Below are 21,307 nucleotides of genomic sequence, written 5' to 3' on the forward strand. Positions count from 1 at the left end.
TGAGGAGAAAAAATCGTTACTTTTTTTTGTTTCAACTTTACAAATATGATATTTTCTAATATATATTTATGAAATCATGCATATTGTAATTATTTAGCTTGATAGCTCCTTACACAAATTAAAATACATAAGATTTTTTGTGAAAAAAATCTGTTCATTTCATCTACAAACAAATAAAAACCAAAGTATTTTGGTACTTCAATTTTTAGGAAACTGGATGAGTATTTAATTAAGATTTTTGTAAAAAAAATATGTTCACTTTATCTACAAACAAATAAAAATCAAAGTAATTTCAATATTTTAGTAAATATGCACATACTTTGTCAATTTTGACATTATCATAAAAATGTATTTTATAAAAACATATTAACATAATTTATCAAGTGTTTACAAACCAAAGATAAAAAACTTTAATCTCGTTTTACACTTTTATAATTTATTTATATTTATATATATTATAGTATAATTATAATATAATAGGTATAGGTATATAGATAGATATAGTTTTATACTACTTAAAAAATACTACTTAAAAAAATATATTAATAATTTAAGAACATGATAGTATACTAATCGCGTATCCTACGTATGATAGTCGCACTACAGTCTGCAGCAAAGCCCCTCTTAGCAGAGATACCAAACCAAACGTTTGAAAAAGATTTATATATCACAATCAGTTTAAAACACTCGAGTAAACTTTTAATCCCAAAATCGTCCAATATCAGTTGTTTTTGGACAATTGCAACACAAAAAGAAAACCAAAACTTTTGTTACATTTGAGTTTAGAACTGCAACGAACGGAAAATTGAAGATATTCTAATTTCTACAAGATAAGATCGTGAATAACTTGAACCCGGGGCATCACAGAAGATCAGCAACATTCTCTGGCAGCTCCTCAACTATGACATTATAAAATTTTTGTATGTCGGAAAGCATACGCTTGTCGTCTCTGGTTACAAAGTTGATAGCAACACCCTTCCTACCAAACCGCCCACTACGGCCTATACGGTGCAGGTAATTTTCGGGCTGAGTCGGTAGGTCATAGTTGATGACAAGAGACACTTGCTGGACATCGATCCCACGAGCCAGGAGGTCCGTTGTGATAAGAACACGTGAGGAACCTGATCTGAATTCTCTCATAATGATATCTCTTGTATTCTGGTCCATGTCGCCATGTGTTGCAGATACGGTATGATCAAGGCTACGCATTTTGTCCGTGAGCCAGTCGACCTTACGCCTAGTGTTGATAAAGATAACACTCTGTGTGATGGCCAGAGTCTCGTACAGATCACAGAGTGTTTCAAGTTTCCATTCCTCCTTGTCCACATCAATGTGAAACTGCTTTATACCTTCGAGGGTAAGTTCATCGCGTTTCACAAGAATTCGTACGGGCTTATTCATAAACTTCCTTGTGATATCAAGAGCCTCAGGGGGCATAGTAGCAGAAAATACACCAACTTGAATCTTAGGAGGAAGCAACTGGAAAATATCGTAAATCTGAAAGAATATATTGACATTAGATGTAAATTAATGCACTCATTGCCTTAAGAAACAACCACAGTTAAAAATGAAGAGAGCATATTGATCAAATGGAAAATCTTCATCATTTGATCTGAAAAGTGAAGAGATGGACCTGATCCTTAAACCCTCTTGAAAGCATTTCATCAGCTTCGTCTAGTACAAACATCTTAACGTAATCAGGGCGAAGAGAGTGCCTTTTCATCATGTCGAATACACGTCCAGGTGTGCCAACCACAACATGCACACCAGCGGAAAGAATTCTCTGATCTTCACGAACGACTGTTCCTCCAACACAAGAATGAACCTTGACACCGAGATAATCACCCAATGCTCGCATGACCTTCTCAATTTGCTGCGCGAGCTCGCGAGTAGGTGCAAGAACCAAAGCCTGGCATTCAACTACATTATAGTCTAGCTGCTGAAGAACTCCAGAGCAGAAGGTCGCAGTTTTCCCAGTTCCAGATTGAGCCTGCTGGATCACATCAAGTCCTTTACAGAAGGGAACAATACCTCTTTGCTGAATAGCAGAGGGCTTCTCAAAACCTTAAATACATATAGAGATCATTTTAATTTTTAATTTTTTACCAAAGAGATCAGTTTAATTTCACCCCAAAAAGAGGCTAAACAAGAAAAAGCACTCCATTTCCAAACAACATGAATTAGAAGTCAAAAGAACATCTTAAAATATAGCAGATACTTTTATCTATGGCAAAAAGAATGCCGCTGCTGCCGCCACTATATTCACCCATCAACCACACCAAGTAATCTTAATCTTAAATCTTAAAAAATGAAAAAAAGTTCATTGGCAACTTCTTGATAACATGTCCAAACAAGCTCCCATAAGACACAGAAGAAAGATGGAAAGAATGACAAATTGAAAAAATAAAAAATAAAAAAATTACCCAACAGATATATAAATTATGAAAATAGAATGGGACAACTGCATCACAAATTCAATGTTTAACTTGAGCATACCATAAGCATAGATGCCCCTGAGAAGATTTTCTTGTAAACCCATAGCATCAAAACTATCATATACTTCATCATAACTAGTAAAAAATTCCTCTCCATCAGCTCCAAATCTGTGCCCACAAATCCATACCATCAGAGAAAGCCGAAGAAAGAAAGAAATCATTTACAATGCTGAAAGCTACAGGCAAATTAAAAGAACTCACAACTCATTCATTTTCGCATCATATTGACGAGCGTCAAATTGAGAACCTTCGTTTGTCATTCCAGCCATAACTGCATACATAGAAACAAGAAAAGAAAAGCAAATAAACACAAGCAATATACTACACAGTAGCAGAACAGCTATGTAATGTAATGTAATGGAACGAGTAGCCGCAAGAGTAAAACATAAAAAGTAGCGGGAAAAAGAATCGAGAAATTTTTTTTAAAAAAAGGAGCAAAACAAAACTCTAAATTGCTGGGTCTAATCATAAATCCCTCCAATTATACTCGGCCAATTCAGTCGGCAGGACATGGAAAGGAGGCTCAACATGTGTATTTTATAATAAATCATCATAAATCATATTGAATTCATAACTTCCTAGCAATAATTGCATAGTACTTTCAAACAATTCACTTCACAGGAAATCAATTAGTTTCACATGTGATTAGATGCTTTACATCTAATATGTTAAATTTTTAGAGAAACACAAACCTCATAAAATTCAAGATCTTTTGAACGTAGGTGCAATATTAAAATAAAGTAAGACGTATCATGGTTTTACAATATTCAGCATCCAATCTTTTTTTAAAAATCTTGATTACAGGGCGGCTACCTCACATCTTAATACAGTTCCAAATTCTGAAATAAATACTTCTATTTCCACAATTTCAAATATATTATAACATGCATAATAAGGCTCTGCTTTAATTTAAATTGGCTAACAGAACAGCACCCCCAATATAACGTAAAAATTAATACTTGGATTCTTCTGAAAATCAAATAAGACATCTCATGAAGCTAAATTCAGACAACCTCAAACATCGACAAATTTAGGATAGCTTTTTACAGTTGAAAATCGGAACAGAGATATAACATCAATACTCGTAAAATTCAATTGCATGTTCTATGCTTTCTTATTTCCGTCGATTAAAAACAATAATAATCAACAAACCACGCCGAGCATAAGTTAAAAGAGAGAATCTTGGCGATATTTGGCTCCTTTAAACTAAATTTCCTGAACAGAAATCGTAAATTTAGTAGAAAAAACACGAACATAACTAGAAGATAATCGAAACCCACAATTTGTCTTGGTTTTTTTTCTCGATTTTGCTGTTGAGGCGGCGTTGACGATTGATTTTTGTCTTCGGAGACGAAGATCTTGCGTTCAGGCTTTTGAAATAAAATAAGTTGAAAAGAGGGAAACTCTCTGTTATATAATGTTTTTTAAAGCGCGTAAAAGTTAAAGTCAACAAAAGAAAATTGAAGAGCACGCAATTGACTGTTAAAGATTAATCGTGCTAAAAAATTTTGACTATTAATTAATTTACTAATTATCGTTCGTTTTACGCGTGGGCCGAAAATAAAGTTCCTAAAATAGCCATAAAATCTATATGGTGTCTCTAATTTTCTATAATTATTATCTATTATTATTAAGTAAAACTACGATAGAAGATGCTTGGAGATGTTATATTCATTGATAATTTCTTATTAGTAGATATTTATCTTTATTTATATAGATTTGGATGTTTTGTGATCCAGATAAATATGTCAAGATAATATCTGTAAAGAATTTATATCTCATCTCTCTATTTCTTTTATGATTTATAACAGGATATAAACTCTTGATATTTTTCTGTTCAATGTCTGTAAAAAAAAATGTGTTTACAGATCTACGGAAGCATGTTTCTGCACTCCTTGGTCTCACGTGTCTTTTCACGTCAGTACAAAGCATTGAAAATATGACACAATATATGATATTCGAGCACTAATTGATAATCTGGTAAAAAAATACAAGATTTCGAGGATAAAATCTGAACATATTTATTAATACCAACACTTACAACATATATTTGATTACTTAAAAATCATATATTTATATTATATCTAACACATTTAGTACTCAAATATCATATACTAGTATCATATTTTCAATATTTTGTATCGATTTTTATCCAAAGAAGACAAATATGTCATTGATATCAATACTTGATTACATGTATGAGTACTCAAAAATCATACATTAGTATCAGATTTTAAACAGTTGATACTCAAATATCATGTATTCGTACCATATTTTCAATGTTTTGTACCGACTTTCATCCGAGAAGAAATATGTGAGCCCAGGAAGTGCAAAAAAAAAAAATTTTTGGATCAAAGATTGATAACATCTTTTTTTCTGACAAAAATTAAACACAAACTTTAGTTTAGATTTAGAGATTTAAAATCAATTTACCCTTCCATTAACCCTCCCATATTCGCAAGTGCAAGGAGATAAAATTGATAATTTAAGTTCACTATCTTACGTTCTCTTTTTGGTTGTCACTTGCAGTTAAAAAAAAAAAAGCTAAAGTGATTTTAATGTTTGGATAAATATTGAAAGGTTTTTTTGTTTTATTTTTAAAAAGAGGGTAAAAACAAAATTTTAAAAATCATAAATTTTAGCTTCTAAAATAGTTTATTTTTAGCCGTTTTTTAATCAAATGATATAATTTTCAATGGTAAAAATGTAAGATATTTTAGGAAATTTTTTATTTAATAATAATTTTATTTTATTATTATTATTATTATTATTATTATTATGAATTTATTTTTATTTTATAATTGACCAAATATTTCGATTGGGGATAAATCTAGCTAGCGGACTAGATCAAATAATATTAAATAGATGATGAGTCCAAGTATCAACCCCGGCCACATAGATTAATATTTAAATACTAGGATATAAATCATTTAATTTAATATAAGATGAATAAAATAAGTTATTATTGTGAAAAATTCAACTAATTATGATGAAATAAATTATTCTAAAAAAAGATCTAAATTAAATTAAACGATGAATTAAGCAACAAAAAAAAACAAATTCAAATTTCAAAAAAATGAATGAGAACACACAATGGTACCAAACATGAATTATTGTCACCTATCGGATTTAATCAAATAAGAATTATCTAAAGTCACGATGAAATTCTCTATCTTAATTATTAATTTATTTGTACAATTAATAATATTTTTTATTTAACAATCCAATTATTTTTTATTGAATTTAATTAAACAAAAACGCATTCAACAACTATGGAATTTCAGCTTTGTACCACACTGAAACGAATACAATTTTTAGTCGGTTTAACCATGTTTTGATCAATATTTGAGTTATTTTCAATCTATTCTGTTAGGATCGGTTTGGGTGTGCGTAAACTGCTTTCTCGATACCACTTGATGGGGATCGATTTGGTGATTTGTCTCGACTGTTTCGACTGTAGCAGTTGACCTTTGAAAATTGAAATAATTAGTTTAGTTCAGTTGAGGTTGGTCAACTGAACTGTTTCCTTTCTCGTGTGTGGAATGAGGTCGACTAACATATTAGAACTTATAATCAAATTTCTTGATTAAAGCAGTGAGTGAGTGAGAGTGAGAGTGCTCGACTGAAATTAAAATGCGCAAGTATTTGTTTTTGGATGTTCGGAGCTCAATCTCCTACATCACCCTTTCTTTCACCTCGGAATGATTCATTCTAGAAGACTTTGACTATTACAACTCTTTGCAATGATCCACTCCAAGACAAGGACTTACACTTAATTTCCTATCTCAGAACTCATAAACTCAATAACTCAGTTATCGACTGATTTTTGTTACATTGAGGTTTGCAGCACCTCAACTGATAAACAAATACAATACTTGTATTACAACTTAACACTTAGCACAATATGATCCTAACTGATCTGATATGCTTGATGTGTGTGCTTGTGTTATTTGGCTCTTGGATATACTCTTTGAAGCAAGCTTTGGATTCCTCGATTGAATGTGTATGAGTAAACTGAAAGTACCTCTTGACAACTTGAATGTGTTTGCGAGTTCTTTTCTAAGGATCCGGATGCCTCTTCAAGCACCCTTGATGTCTATTTATACTCGGATTCTAACGGCTCTTTCAAATTCAAATTGAGGCCGTTATCTTGTCTTGTCATCGTACATCTTCTGACATGTTGGTACACTGTTGTGCTCTGGCTTTGCGGTGTCAGCTATATACGGAAAAGTATATCCACAGAAGTAACACTAATATGTGGAGTTCAGTCGTGGTCTCTTGGAGAGTTCAGTCGCGCAATTGTTCAGTCTGAGTAATTCGGTTTGGCTTTGTTGAAGCAGTTTGGCTCTCTGAACAGTTTGGATTTGAGAGAGATTGATTTAGTTTAGCTCTCAAAATTGAATGCATTTTACCAAGTGATCTCGGTTGATTGACTTGACTGCTTGATGATTTTAGTTTGGTTATGGTCAAAGTCAAACCAGTTTGACTATTTTAGTTTGGCTCCGAGGATTGTCTAGTCTTCGTCTTTAGCTTTTCTTCAAACGCAATTTACCATTGTATTCTACGTGGACTGTTATGTCAACATCAAGACTTCGTTTGTTTCAACAATTTTTCCTTTTTGTCTAGACTATTATGTTAACTAGGGGTGTTCATTCAGGCGGTTTGGCTCGAACCGAATCGAAATTTTGGTTCTCCGAATAGCCAAACCGAAAATCGAACCGAATTGGACGGTTCGGTTCGGTTTTTAACCGAAATTATTTCGGTTTTCCGGTTTTTAAAAAAAAATTGGAAATTTTTTTTCTCTAAAAATCGTTTTTTTTTTCAAACAAAAAAATTATATATTTTTAGTTATTCGAATAATTTTTTGCAAAAAAATAATGGTTAAATCAAATATTTATGATTTAATGCTTCGAAAAATATATTTGAAAATAACTGCACTTAAAACAAAGAAATTGCTAACGTTTTTAATTTCAATAATAATAATTTATGAATTTATAAAAATAATGTAATATATAATGCAAATATGTGTATATATAATATAATAAAATAACTTCATTAATTTTTTATTATTTCTATTTCAAAAATAAATATTTTTTAAAATCACTAAATCAATACATTTTCCAAGTTGAATCCACAATTCAAGTCATGTATGTTTGACTAATTAGATAAGTAATTAAACCAATTATGTTTTTTTTAAAAAGAACGAAAGATGACTTTTGGTCTTTCAGTTTTCAATGAAATTAATTTTATGAGCACACAATATTGATGTACATATTAATTGATTGGTAAAGAAATTCAAATTCAAATACAAGAAAAAAATGGTTTTTCGGTTCGGTTCGATTCGGTTCGGTTCGGTTCGGTTAACCGCGAAAAAAAACCGAATCGAACCGAAAAACCGAAAATCCTCGGTTCGAATCGGGCAGTTATCCGAACCGTGAACACCCCTAATGTTAACATCAAAAACTATGAATATTCCAACCTATTCTCTTTCGAGTTAATATCAAGCATCACACATACAATTAATTAGTTAGATTTCGAGAAATAAATCTATGTGAATGCTAATCAATAACATAAAATAAATCAAAACACTAATCAATCCAATATACAAACAAATGTCAAAAGTTTAGCCCTATCGCGATCCCAATCAAAAGACGACTACTCCATATATAAAATCAAAACTAGAGAAAAATTTAATGTTTGAATTCAACATAAATAAAAAAAATAGAAGAAGAGAAGGAATCTCGGTCATGGCGCGTGAAATGCGTATTCTTTCCCTCGCTCCAAACCCTAATCGTCTTGAAAAATTGTCAAAATCCTCCCAAATTGTGCAAAGGTTCGCTTTTATATTTTCCATATTAATTCGAGCCCAAATATCCATAAAATCGAGTCCAAAAGATAGTTTCAAAGTTTTCTAAATTTCTGCGTGCAACGAAGGATTTTTTTTTTTTTTTTTGGAAAATGCATAGGGTCCATGCCTGATATGGAAGGTGGTCAATGTCAAGTACGTGCATGATATGGACGACGTGAGTTCGTTTATTTATTTTTCAGCACTTTTTCGAGATTGTTTTTATGAAGATGCATAGATAGGGATGATAATAGGTCGGGTTCGGGTAGGATTTCATACCTACGTCCACATCCTCATTTATGTATTTATTATATTAAAAAAATGTTGATTCTAATTTACTTTTGTTGAATGATGGTAATTGGATGGAACATAGAAAATTATTAATATAAAGCTAACGCTATTTTGTAGAATAATGACGTTGAGACTTGAGATAAACTCTAAAATACATATTTATTTATATATAATACATATGTGTGTGTATATTTAATCGGGTATTCGGGTCGAGATGAGTAAGATGTTACTACATCTTTTTCTATCCCCAAATCCAAAATTCGCATACCTAATCACCCATTTATTTAATCGGGTCCAAAAAAGTCTTCCTCCATTCGGATCGTGTATCGGATTTTCCATCGAGTTTGGAGGAAATTGTCATCACTATGCATGGACCATGGTCCAGACCTGACACAGGGTATGAACACATATTCTCTAAAATACTTTTGCATTCTTCTTTATGATTCTTCCTATTTTCCATATGAATTCGAAGTGACATTGGAAAGTTTGACATCTTTTTCTTTGTTGTTAAAGCTTTCTACAACTTTAAGTCAAACCTACAAAAAATATAAATATGATGTTTTAAGGGCAAATTATTTTAAAATCCCCAAACCCAAACATTTCTTTCTCTTAACTCCCTACACTCCAATTTCTTTGTTTCAACTCCCCAGTGGTCCCCAAATTTGTCTTAATAAAGTGTTTAGCATTTAATCCTTTGTACGTGGCATTGTTTTACCTATCGAACCAGTTCAGGCTAAGCCGAACTATCGGTTACGCAAGGTTTCCAGCCGATATACTCTGGATTAGGGTCCAACATGCTTCCGTAAGATGAATTAAATTCAAAAACCTCTTTGACCATAGTGTCGTCGGGTCATACCTGCCGAGTTTTACGAAGTGCTCCTCACACTCCAACCACGCAGTCGCAACAGATGGTTTTTGCACAAGCTCCTTCAACGACACCCAGCACAGCCTTAATTCGTTTTCTACCTTAAGGCGTATGGTATATGAATTTAAGTATAAAATATGAGCATGAAAGAACAAGAGACTTTAGAAAAATTATTCAGACATAATATTATTACATAAATCAACTCCTTTGAAGAGGAGAAGACAACTTGTTTAGCTACTCATAGTAGCCTTGTTCTTGAAATACATAAAAGAAAATTTATACAATAGAAAGAGAAATTTTACAACAATTTATTTGTAAGAAAACTGAAGGGAATGATCGATGTCTTCAGCTTCCTTGAACGCTTGTATTTATAGCTGAGGTTCCACTCGTTTCACCGAGAAACTTCAGGGAATCTTACAGCTGTTTGTCTTGTCCTTCTATGCCATTATTAATGGCATCTTTAGCTAGTGGATGAATCACCCGTTATCCACCTTGTCCTGTTATGCCATTATTGATGGAATCGTTTGTTGGTGGAGGAGTCACATGTCGTCCTTTTTCTTTTGGCTCTATACTCCTCACATGTCTTCTTTATTCTTGTCGGGGCATCTTCTGCTTTTGCAGTGGTCCCCTGAAAAAACGCATCTTTGGTGGTCCCTGTCCACCTTTGCTTGTCTCGGAAAAATCTTTTCGATCCGTTCGGGGTCTGAATGTTTTTCCGAACTCTGGCTCTTTCTGATCAGGACATTTTGGGCAGATAACCTCTGACCATCTTCCTATGTGAGCCATGTTACAAAATTTTCGACGAGTTTCTTTACTCCCCGGCAGCTTGTTGTTCCACAAAAAGTTTCTCTTCTTTTCGAAGAGTTCTTCTGCGAAAGCCGTAGTTTTTCCTGTCATTGTGTTTAACAGGAATGATCCATTCACATAATTTTGGTAGAATTTGAACGGAAATTTGACTTTGTCCATCTCGGTGAGACAGACCCAAATACCCCATGCCCTTCTGGTTGAGATTTCATTTTCTTCAAAAGTGGACACCAAGGGTATTTCTTCAGCTTTAGGATCCTTGATAAATTTATGGCTCGTCAAATCAGGTCTCCTTAGCTTGATGAAATGAAAGGGTTCGTGTGATCCTTTCCCTGTTGGTTCTGGAACTGCACTGAAGAAATATAATTCTAGCACATCTCCTCTGGACAAATGATCATTATTTGCCCATGTTTCTTGAACTGCTTCCTGGATCCATTTTGGTAACTGTGATATCTCCGGGAAGCTTGGCGACGTTGTATAAACTGAGGCCAAAGCCCCAAATTCATACCAGAGCTTTACATCCTTAGGATTGACATTGTTTTTTAGCCAAACCCTTGGATATATTCCTGCAACATCAACCCTGCAAGTGTTCGGATTGATTTCACTCCTTGTCTTTAATTTCTCCCACCTTTGTTGATAAACCTGAAATGGAGAAATAATAGCTGGATTAGTATCAATCTTAGATTTACCCTTGTCAGTGTTGGACCTAAGATTGATCTCTTCCTCTTTTACCCCAGAGGCGGAGGGTTGACTTGATGAGTTTTTCTCATCAATTGTTGCTTCATTCAATTCATCAAAAGCTGATGATAGATTAGCACTTGTTTCTTGGGTTTTGGAATCCTCAACCTTTTGTTCTACAACCAGTGGCTGTAATTTTATTTCTTGTAAAACCAATGGTTTTAACATATCATGTTTATGAGAAACCAATGGTTTCTCTATAGCCTTAACAATTGGCCCTTGAATAGCAGCCCATAGTTGAGTTTGAGCTTGCATACATCCAGTAATACGATTAAATACTTTGATCCGATCGGCTTGTTGTAACCTGCCAGCCATTTCAGCATTAATGACTAACTGGTTGAACTCGGTTTGAAGCAACCCAAGGTGTTCCCTGAGATGCCTCTGCATTTTCATGATGGAATCCACGTCACTGCCTTCCATCTCTTGTTAAGAAATCTGCAAGAATATTTTCATGAGATTTAATAATAACAATATCAAAAATATAATTTTGACATAATGATTGCCATCTTAATAACCTAGCTTTCTCAGGTTTGGATTCAATCTTATTTCTTAAGAAAGCTTTTACCTGGGTGTTATCAACCTTCAGCGTGAATTATTTAGCAAGTAAAAATAATGGCCATTTTTCAAAAGCCCTTTTAACTGCATAGAATTTCTTCTCGTTGATATGCCATCTGATGGCCTCAGATTCTGAAAAAAGACCTCTACAGTATCTGCATGGTATTTCTCCATCCGGGGTGATCTTGGTAAGGACTGCAGCCCACCATTCGTCACTAGCATCCGTGAATAATACCAGATCATCTTCATCTACGGGTATAGCCATTTTTGGAAGATTCTTACATATCTCCTTTAATTGGTTTACCCCTTTAGTATGGTCATCGATCCATATAAATCTGGCATCCTTTTTTAACAAAGGATTGAACACCTTTCTGTACATTGCTAGGTTGTTTATGAACATCCCTGCAAAATTAACTACTCCTATAAAACTCTGGAGTTGTTTGACATCTTTGAGTTTATCTGGAAAATTCTTTACATTTTCCACAATATGGGGTTGTAGAATTATTCCAATTTCATCAATCTCAATACCAAGGAATTCAATTTTCCTTGTTGCTATGACTGCTTTCTTTTCAGATAAAACCAATCCTTCTTGTTTACAAATCTTAGAGAAAATCTCTAAGTGTTTAACATGTTCGTTTATGTTTTTTGATGCTATAAGAATATCATCAATATAAACAAACATAAAGTTGAAGTAATCTTTAAAAAGATTATCCATCTTTCTTTGAAATATTTGGGGTGCATTGGCCAATCCCATAGGCATAACTTCCCAAATATAGTGTCCTTGTGGAGTAGAGAAGGCTGTGAATTTCTTACTGCCTTCTTCCATTCTTATCTGGTAGAATCCAGACTTACAATCAAATTTTGAGAACACTCTAGCATTTTGTACATAGCTAATTAGATGTTCTCTACTAGGTATGAAGTACCCGTCAAACTCCAGGATTTTATTAATACCTTGGTAGTTAATAACTAACCTGGGTTTCCCTTTTTTTATTTCACCATGATTTCTGACCAGAAAACCTGGGCTACTATATGGTGAAACTCCTTCTTTGATTAGACCAAAGTCCAAATGTTCCTTGATAATCATTCTCATATCCCTTTGATCTGTTATGTTCATCGGGATAGGCTTATATCTGACGAATTCATACTCTTTGCCTTCCTTTAGAGTAAGACTGGCTTTGAGTTGATTTCTATCCCACCATGCCAAAGGATGCTCATTATAACTTTCTTTGAGCCTCTTTTTGACATATTCAAGGGATACCTTATTTTCTAACTCTATATCTCTATGATTAAAGTTACCTTGAGAAGCTCCATATCCTCTGTTTGGAGTTCTTGTTCTGTTATTATTTTTAACATGATTTCTCCAAACCTTCTTGGATCTTTCATTTTTGGGTGAAAAAGTTGTCTCTTATCACCACGCTGGCTGCGAAATATTATCGGCAATTGTCGATAAAAAGCAACTTTGAGTCTTTGAACGATAATTTTATGATCACAAATTGTAGTGAACATAAGTCTTTTTGACTCATTGTCTTGTGTGTACTTCTTAAACATTTGTAAGAAGTTATTTCCTAACAGGATATCAGCTCCTGTATCATGGAAATAGATTGGTGGTGTCTTTACCTTGTACCAAGGTGTCTGACCTGCTCCTCCTATAAGGATCTCTGCTTGTTTTATTCCTTTGCAAAGAATTAAAATTCTTCGAGAGAAATCTCGTCCAGCAATTTTTGGCAAATCTTCTTCACATTTTTCAGGGAAGACTCCTCTTTTTGCTGTACAAATTCCTGCTCCCGAATCAATATAAGCTGCAAAGTATTCAGCCTTATATTGTTCATACAACATTCCTATCGGAATGTATATGGAGAAAGGACTTGTTGTCATTTTTTAAAAGGATTACTAAATGGCCCTGCCATTTTTAACAGACTGTGTTGTAACTCAGTAATCCGATTAAGACTATTCACCTTTAGTCTTCCTAAGGCTTCAGAAGGTAGAGTATGGTTACTCCTTTCTACCTCTTCAATGCGATCTAGTAAATCATGTTCATGACTTACTAATTTCAACAGCTGCTTTTTCCTCTGTTTGTAAACAGAGTTCTCGAATCTGATTAAGGGATTGTCCCTTATCCAATTCTCTTGGTTTTCCATTTCGTAGAATTCTTATTGAATCCTCCAAGTCTTTTCTTTTGCCATGAACTCTATTCCTTTTTCAAGGCGTTTCCATGGTTTATGGTCCTTCAGAAACTCTAGGCCAAGAATGAGCTGATCCACTTCTTTTCCTGGAATTCCACATATTTGAACTTCCAATTCTCCAATATTTATCAATCCTTGGTAAGTTCCTTTTTCATGTTGTTCCAAATAGTAAATCGAGTTACAAGGGAATTGGTTTCGATGACTTGTAATATCGAATACTATTTTCACTTCTTTCCATCCTTCTGGAGATCTAAGTTTTCCTATTATAGAAAACTCTTTTTCTTCTGGTGGAATTTCTTGAATAGGATATTTGTCCCATCTCCTACTTGTCATTCGGTTTCCTTGAAAAGATAACCTTCGAGGTTCTATTTTAAGGTCTCTGTATAGAGCCGGTCTGTCTTGAATTTGAATGTTTGTTTCCTGAATTAAAGGAAACTCGATTCTTTCTGGGTATATTGCATGAGCAACTTTCCCAAAGATCTCTGGAATTTCAATGAACTCATTTCTAATAAATAATTCAGAATGATGAGTATTAGAAAGAGCATATGAAATTTGATATGTAATAGAATATGGTCTATTACCTTCCTTCATTAGTCTCTTTTTCTTGAAGTTTTGATGCAACGTCAAGGCTCGACTAAAGTCCCTGTCAGCTAAATTGTAGGCTATTCTTGGATAGATAACTCCTACAATTTTTTCTGCAAAAAGATTTCCTGAGATAGTACCCAGGACAGCATCTTGAATATTCCCCATTCTTTTATCGCATACTACGATATCTATGGGTGAATCTATTCCTTCTTTAAAAGTTGCCTTGATCATTATTTGGATTGCTCCAATATGAATCCAAAACATCGTCCTTGCTACCTCATCTTTCAACTTTTGCAATTCCTCTCTTATTTCTTCAAAAGGAATTAACTGCATCTCTATTTGATTACTTGTTAACTTCATGGGGATTGCCATTTCCCTTCTGGATACTTTGTAAATCAAATTATGTCTTCTTTGTCTAAGCCCTAGGTTGCCTAAGACTCTTTCTACTTGTCCTGCCGAAAATCCCTGGTACTTTTGTAACTTTGGATTTTCTCTCATAATCCTTTGGACCATATTATGAGATATCGTGGTTTGGCTAAAGAATCCAGCCAAACTTTCATGTGTTTCATGCCGAAACACTTCTTCTTTATTCTGATTCTGATTCTGATCCATCCTCAGAATCTTCTTGACTAAACAATATCTCTTCTTCGTATATGCTTTCATCTGAGGGGATATCCTCAAATTGATATACTTGGACTAGATCTTGAAAGAAGACCGCATCATCCATATCTGGTGTTGCTTCAAAGAGTTTAACTCCTTTTTTCTCGTTTTCTGGACAATTTGTAGATATATGTCCTCTTGCTCCACATGTCCAGCAGTTGCAATTCTTGAAACTTTCACTTGCTCTTGTATGAGTTCTTCTTGATGGTGTTCTTCCCCTACTTTGTGATGAGCTTTTTACTGGGGATGTTCTTGTAGGTCCACTTCTTCTTCCTGACCTATAAGATCTGGCCTTTTGTTTGGACCAAAATGTTCTTGGTTTCCAAGAACTTCTCATTCTTTTATTGTAGGGATTACTTCTGAATTTCTTCCTTTTAAATCCCTATGATCTGTTTCCAATTATCGTTGGAAGATCATTATATTTACAACATAAAGGTGTACGTTTATTTATACCCCTTATTTTCTTGTAGTTCTTCTGTAATGCTGCCATATGGCACCATTCTGCCAATTTCCCTTTCAAAAAGGACGCGCGTCTTGCCAAAGTGTCAAGATGACCTGGAACGTATTCTTTAATCAGCATTTCTCTCCAAGGACTTGGCATTTTTGCGAAAAATAGCTGAATAGCTACATTTTCCTCGACTCCTGAATTCCATCTGTATTTAGTGAATAACATAAGGTATTCATCAACTAAACAGATATCATGTAACTCGAGGCTATACAGAGCTTGAGCATATCTTCTCTTTTTCTCTGTATCTTGATTGTTGAAATAGTCTACCCCTATGAATTGTGCTTTAAATAGGGTGGCCATTCTTTCTCCAATTTCGCTGAGGGATTCTCCTGCTAAGATTGATTCCTTCGTATCTGGCATAGTCATCTCCCAAGCAATCTTGACAGATCCCATTAGACTCATTTCTAGAAGTTTAATGAACCCTTCTTTATTAAGATCTAATGTCCCTGCTGCAATTCTCATAGCTGACGTCCAATCATCTATAAGATCTTCTCTGTTTTTGAAGTCCAAAACATCAAGGTTTAACATAACCCCGTAAGGATGTATTGGATCTAAAACAGTTTTTCCGTAAGGAGTTTGATGGAGTGGGATTTTACTCCTTCTTGATCTGGTTCCTGCTGGATGTGAATTTTCTCCAACCTGAAACTCACTATGTGGTTCTTCTGTTTTAACCGCATATCTTGGGGGATTCCCTATGGGTTGTTCACCCTCAGGGAAGTTCATTTTTAGATCTACTACTTTGAGATTCGCAAAAGAATCCGCAAGATCTTGTAGATCCTCGAGATTTAATCTCTCTAAAGTAGTCATCAGATAGTGTTTTTCTCTGATACTGCTTTTATAAGATTAATCATCCTTTCATCATCAGTTAAAGGTTTTTGAACCATTTTGGTTTTACCTTTCTGATGTAACAACGGTTCGGTACCAAACGAGAGTGGTAACCTTCCTCCTGTATTTCCTTTTCTAGAACCTGAAGTTTGTTCTAGATTTGTGATTTTAGTTTGAAGATCCTTTAAGGTTACAAGAATTTCTTCTTGTTTCTTAAGGATTCCTTCAATCTGCCGAGGTATTTCATACAACTGATTGCTGTAATATTGTACCGTCTTTTGAATTTCTCTAAGATCTCCGGAGAGTTTAGAGGAATCTGGGGTAATTTCTAAAAATTGAGAGTTAGAAATCATCTTTCTGTCGTAAGTAATCTAATGTGAACAGATTAACTTGTTTATAGGATTTCATATAAATAAAATCCTCTTGATTCAAACCTTCGTTTGAAGTCATCTTTTGTAAAAATCTTCTCCTCAACAAAGAAAAGTATGAGTTAACGAATAATATTAAGTTTGAATATTTAACCTAAAACTTTGATACCATTTTTAAGACTGATTCAAGTACCATAATTGAGCACAAACATTACATAAATGGAGTACATAAATGCATAAATTGGGTACAAGAATTAAATATTGGATTTGACCAAGTTTGGTGGTCCTAGGGAGTTTTAAGAAAGAATTTTTATTGTAGGGATTTATAAAAAAGTTAGGTTTGGATTTAGGGATTTATTCACAATTGACTCATGTTTTAAACGCAAAACTCGAAATAAAAATATCGAACAAGCACAAATACAACAAAATAAAGTTCTAAAACCACTATAAAATTTGTGCTTATCAATAATTAACATTAATATCAAATTTGTTAGTATTCTCAATATTATCAGTATTTTATTTATTATTTATGATTAGTATTTCTTATTTTTGTTAAATAATAATTTATTTATTCATATATAATAATTTTTATTGTGATTATTATTATTAAACGATAATAATCATTATTATTTTATTTGCTTATCATTGATTTTGAATAACGATTTATGTATGGTTGATGAATTTTGAAATATGTACATTACTTATAATTGTTCGTGTATGGATTTTTCTATTTTTTGCCATTTCTTATTTTAATTTTTTGTTTATTTTTAAGATTTTGATGGATTGATCCGCTTAAGTCTAAACCCAGAGTCCAGCTTGTAACAGATTGAGTTGTAGTTTTGCCAACCTGCTGAGCTATTTATATATTTTACTTAATTAAATATAATATATTAATATTATGGATATCTTGTTATCTCTTACATATCACCCATCGATCATGTTATATTAAGCTAAACTACATGAAAATATAAAAAAGAAGTGAGAACAAATATAATAGCATATGGGCATTCAAGATCCATATTTAGCGGACGTGTTGGGTATCCGAGAAGCTCTTAGTTGGCTTAAAAACCTGCATGACCCGAATAACTTAATAAAGTCAGATGCAAAACTTGTTATTGACGTTCTTAACTTTCGTCTTTTGATCCTTCTAGTTCGGGTATGTTAGTCGCTAAATGTAAATTCCTTGCACAGGGAATTCCTTCACGTTTGTTCCTTTTTGTCAAGCGATCATCGAATCAAGCCTTTCATGTTTTGGTCAGAGTAGTTGGTTTTATGATTGATTAGAAGCCTGAGCTACTCCATTGTCTTTTTTTTATTATTTCTGGTGTAATTTCGGTTGATATCGCTTAATGCATTATGATGTGTTTAAAAATTTCTCATCAAATAAATTACCGCGAACCAGTAATCAACTAACTAATTTTTTCAATGAACTGAGCTGAATGATCCCAAATATTTCTGTGTATCAAAGAAAAAATGTGAGATTACTCCGCCCGAAAGCGAAGTCACTCCGACACTCTCAAGTCAGTATAGGATTCAATAGAAAAGATATGAAAAGAGTATAAAAAATACATATATGAGATTGTGTATGAGACGCATGAAAGCGTGATAGTCGTGTTTTGTTTGCATATTTTGTTGTTATTTTGTTGGTAGTTTGCATGCATTTAATTGTGTTTGTTCATGTTTTATCTTAGTTTTGTCTTTTGCATGCATTTATATTCATAACATACTCCCGGGTTTAACGTGTAGGAGATTTCAAGATGAAGAAAACGAAGGCAGAATATTGGTTTTTCCCATGCGATCGATCCCACGTACTCAGCAGGATCGAGCGCGGGCCGAGAAGTTGAAAACAGAGAAACACATATTTTCACGCGATCGATCGGATGAACTCACGCGATCGAGCGCGCTCAAGGAATTTTGGGCAGTGAATCGTGTAAAATAGCGCGCTCGATCGTGCGTACTTATGCGATCGATCGCGCTCGTCTGTCGGGAAAAAAATAGTAATTTTGAAAACTTTGTTATTTTATTCTCTAGCCTTTATTAGACTCTTAATTCCGATTTTGGAGGATGATTATCAGATTTCGAGACTCTCTCTTGGAGGCTAGGTTTTATTCTTGAATTTCTATCTCTAGTTTTCTTCTTTTCTTTGAATTTTTATGAATTTGGTGATGAATCGTTATAGCCAAACCTTTTAATACTTGGTTGAGGGAGACGAAACCTTGATATATTTTATTCATGAGATTCGATTCGTAGTGTTTAATCTTTATTAAGTATCAATCTTTGATCTGTTTGATTTCATGTTTGTATGCGAGATTTTAGGATTGGCCATCTTAGAGTTTTGTATTGCGAACGATAACTAAATTAGAATTCAAATCCGTAATTGTTTGAACAATCTAATTTGCGAAGCAACTACATTTGATATTTTCTGCTGTTGAATTTATTAAATCGTAGGATCAATTATTGACTAGGCTAAATACAACCGCTGGTGTTTGTGTTGTCTAGGTTCGTCAGTTTTACTAGTTTAAATGCTACCGTGGATTTAAATCTAAATTGCTGTTATCAGGTTAATTCATTGGTAAGGGTTAATTTAGAATGCTGTTTTCTAATTAACTAAAATTACGGTGAAACAGGAATTTAGTTTTCAGTGACGAATATTTAATAGGATTAATTATTTTTAGGGAATCGATGATTGAATGAATGAATATCAAAGGTGTAGTTGACCGATACCAAGTCTTGTCTCTTATTGATTTCTCCAAGTTTATTATTCAATCTTGCATGTTAGTGAATCTTAATTGTTTAAAATTTTCAGTAGTTAATCTCAAACTTCAAAACCCCCTTTTATTTATTTAGAACACATTAAATTTATCTTTCCTCGTGGGAACGATCCCTACTCACACTACTGCATTATTTGTTTATCTGATTGAGTCGGATAATTTGGGCGTGACACGATTAAGCGCTACCAAAACGCATAGAAGTGTACAAAAGAAAGTTAAAAGAGTGTAAAAACAATGTAAAACTTACCGTAATAAGGGTTGGAGACCCATTATTTATAGAAAGAAAGTCCAAGTCCATATATAATTTTAATGTACAAGTCAACTAGATCCATGCATATTCATGTAATATTCTGATATATATCTAAAATATAAATTAAAATATGATATGATTGTTATCATATCATCAATACTATATGCTGGAAAGAAGTGACGATGAGTGAAATGATGAAGGAACTTTAAAGTAGTTGAACTTATATTTTAGAGTATGTAAGACAATATTCTGGTTGTTTGCAATTTCATTGAGTATTCGCGACGGAGTGAGCTTACTGAAAAGTGCCAAATAATGTAGCTTATATAGTCTTCAGACACTGAAGAAATAATAAAATGATCTTTCATGCCGAGTCGATAAAGTGTCATCAACAGAGCCGATATTGAATTACCGCTCAATAAGAAGTAGGTCAAGATACCAAAATCAACAGAAAACCGAGCATATGACGAATTCTAATAAATACTGATTGCCGCAAGAAGTTCATAGAGATCCAGAGTAATAATACTTGTCTAAGAAGTCCATGATTATGAGTCCAAACATAAATATAGTCTGATATAATGATGATCCAAGCTTTTTGAAATTCTGTCTCAAATAAATATCTGTAGATGAAGATCTGGTTAGAGTCAGGCTCGAGAAATAGACAACAATCTGATGAAACCGAGTTCAAATAAAGAGCTGTAGAGAATAATATTTGTTGTGGAGCGAGTGATCGGGCTTATGTATGTGCCAAGTTAATGGACCTAGATTATGCCAAGTTAATGGACTTTAACTGCCGAGCGGGTCCGACTTTTGTGAATGCCAAGTTAATGGGCTTAGAGTGCCGAGCAGGTCGGACTTTTGAGAATACCAAGTTAATGGGCTTAGATGGTGCTGAGCGGGTTAGGGTTTTTTTTTTTGTGAATTCCACGTTTATGTGGGCTTACAAGATGCCGAGCTGATCGAGCTTTTTGAGAATGTCACGTTTATGTGGGCTTACATGATGTGAATGACATGTTTATGTGGGCTTATATGGTGTCGAGCAGATCAAACTTTTTTGTGAATGTCACGTATGTGTGGGCTTTAATAGTGCTGAACGGATCGGGCTTTTTGAGGCTGCCACGTAGAGGTGTCAAAATGGGCTAAAGATGTCGGATTGGCCTGCCCCGCCATACAAAATAGGTGGGTTTGGTTGACAATTTCTCAACCCGCCTAAAGGTGGGTCGCCCCGCCTCGTCTAATGGTGGGTTGTGGTGGGTTGCAGGTTAGCCCGCCAAATTACACGTAGGCTCTCTGAGTTGGTCCGTCCCGCCGCCTAAAATAGGTGGGTTGAGTTGGTGTTTTTCCAATCCATCTAAAAGGTGGGTTGTCCCGTCTCGTTCCGCCTAATGGTGGGTTGCGATGGGTTGTGCGGCCCACTCCGTTAGCCCATTTTGACACATCTATTGCCACGTTTATGTGGGCGTATATGGTGCCGAGCGGATCGGATTTTTTTTGTGAATACCACGTACGTTAGACTTACATGATGCAAAATGAATCAGGCTTTTTGAGGTTGTCACGTTTACGTGGG

The 21,307-nt window shown here is 34.1% G+C and overlaps 1 protein-coding gene across 2 annotated transcripts; it reads right to left on the reverse strand.

Annotated features, from left to right (window-relative positions):
* Positions 1-650: 650 nt before the first annotated feature.
* Positions 651-3,895, reverse strand: LOC140886355 (eukaryotic initiation factor 4A-10-like). 2 transcript variants are annotated; one of them, XM_073292895.1, is made up of 5 exons: positions 3,776-3,895; positions 2,697-2,766; positions 2,497-2,603; positions 1,634-2,064; positions 651-1,497 (listed from the first exon to the last, which is right to left on the reverse strand). In XM_073292895.1, exons 2-5 carry the CDS (start codon positions 2,762-2,764, stop codon positions 862-864), a joined length of 1,242 nt encoding a protein of 413 aa, XP_073148996.1. In that variant the 5' UTR covers positions 2,765-2,766; positions 3,776-3,895; the 3' UTR covers positions 651-861. The 2 variants fall into 2 exon arrangements, with proteins under 2 accessions (XP_073148996.1, XP_073148997.1); XM_073292896.1 differs by having other exon boundaries at positions 3,750-3,828.
* Positions 3,896-21,307: the final 17,412 nt, after the last annotated feature.

Source organism: Henckelia pumila, chromosome 3, assembly GCF_033568475.1.
Source record: "Henckelia pumila isolate YLH828 chromosome 3, ASM3356847v2, whole genome shotgun sequence".
Lineage (NCBI taxonomy): Eukaryota > Viridiplantae > Streptophyta > Magnoliopsida > Lamiales > Gesneriaceae > Henckelia > Henckelia pumila.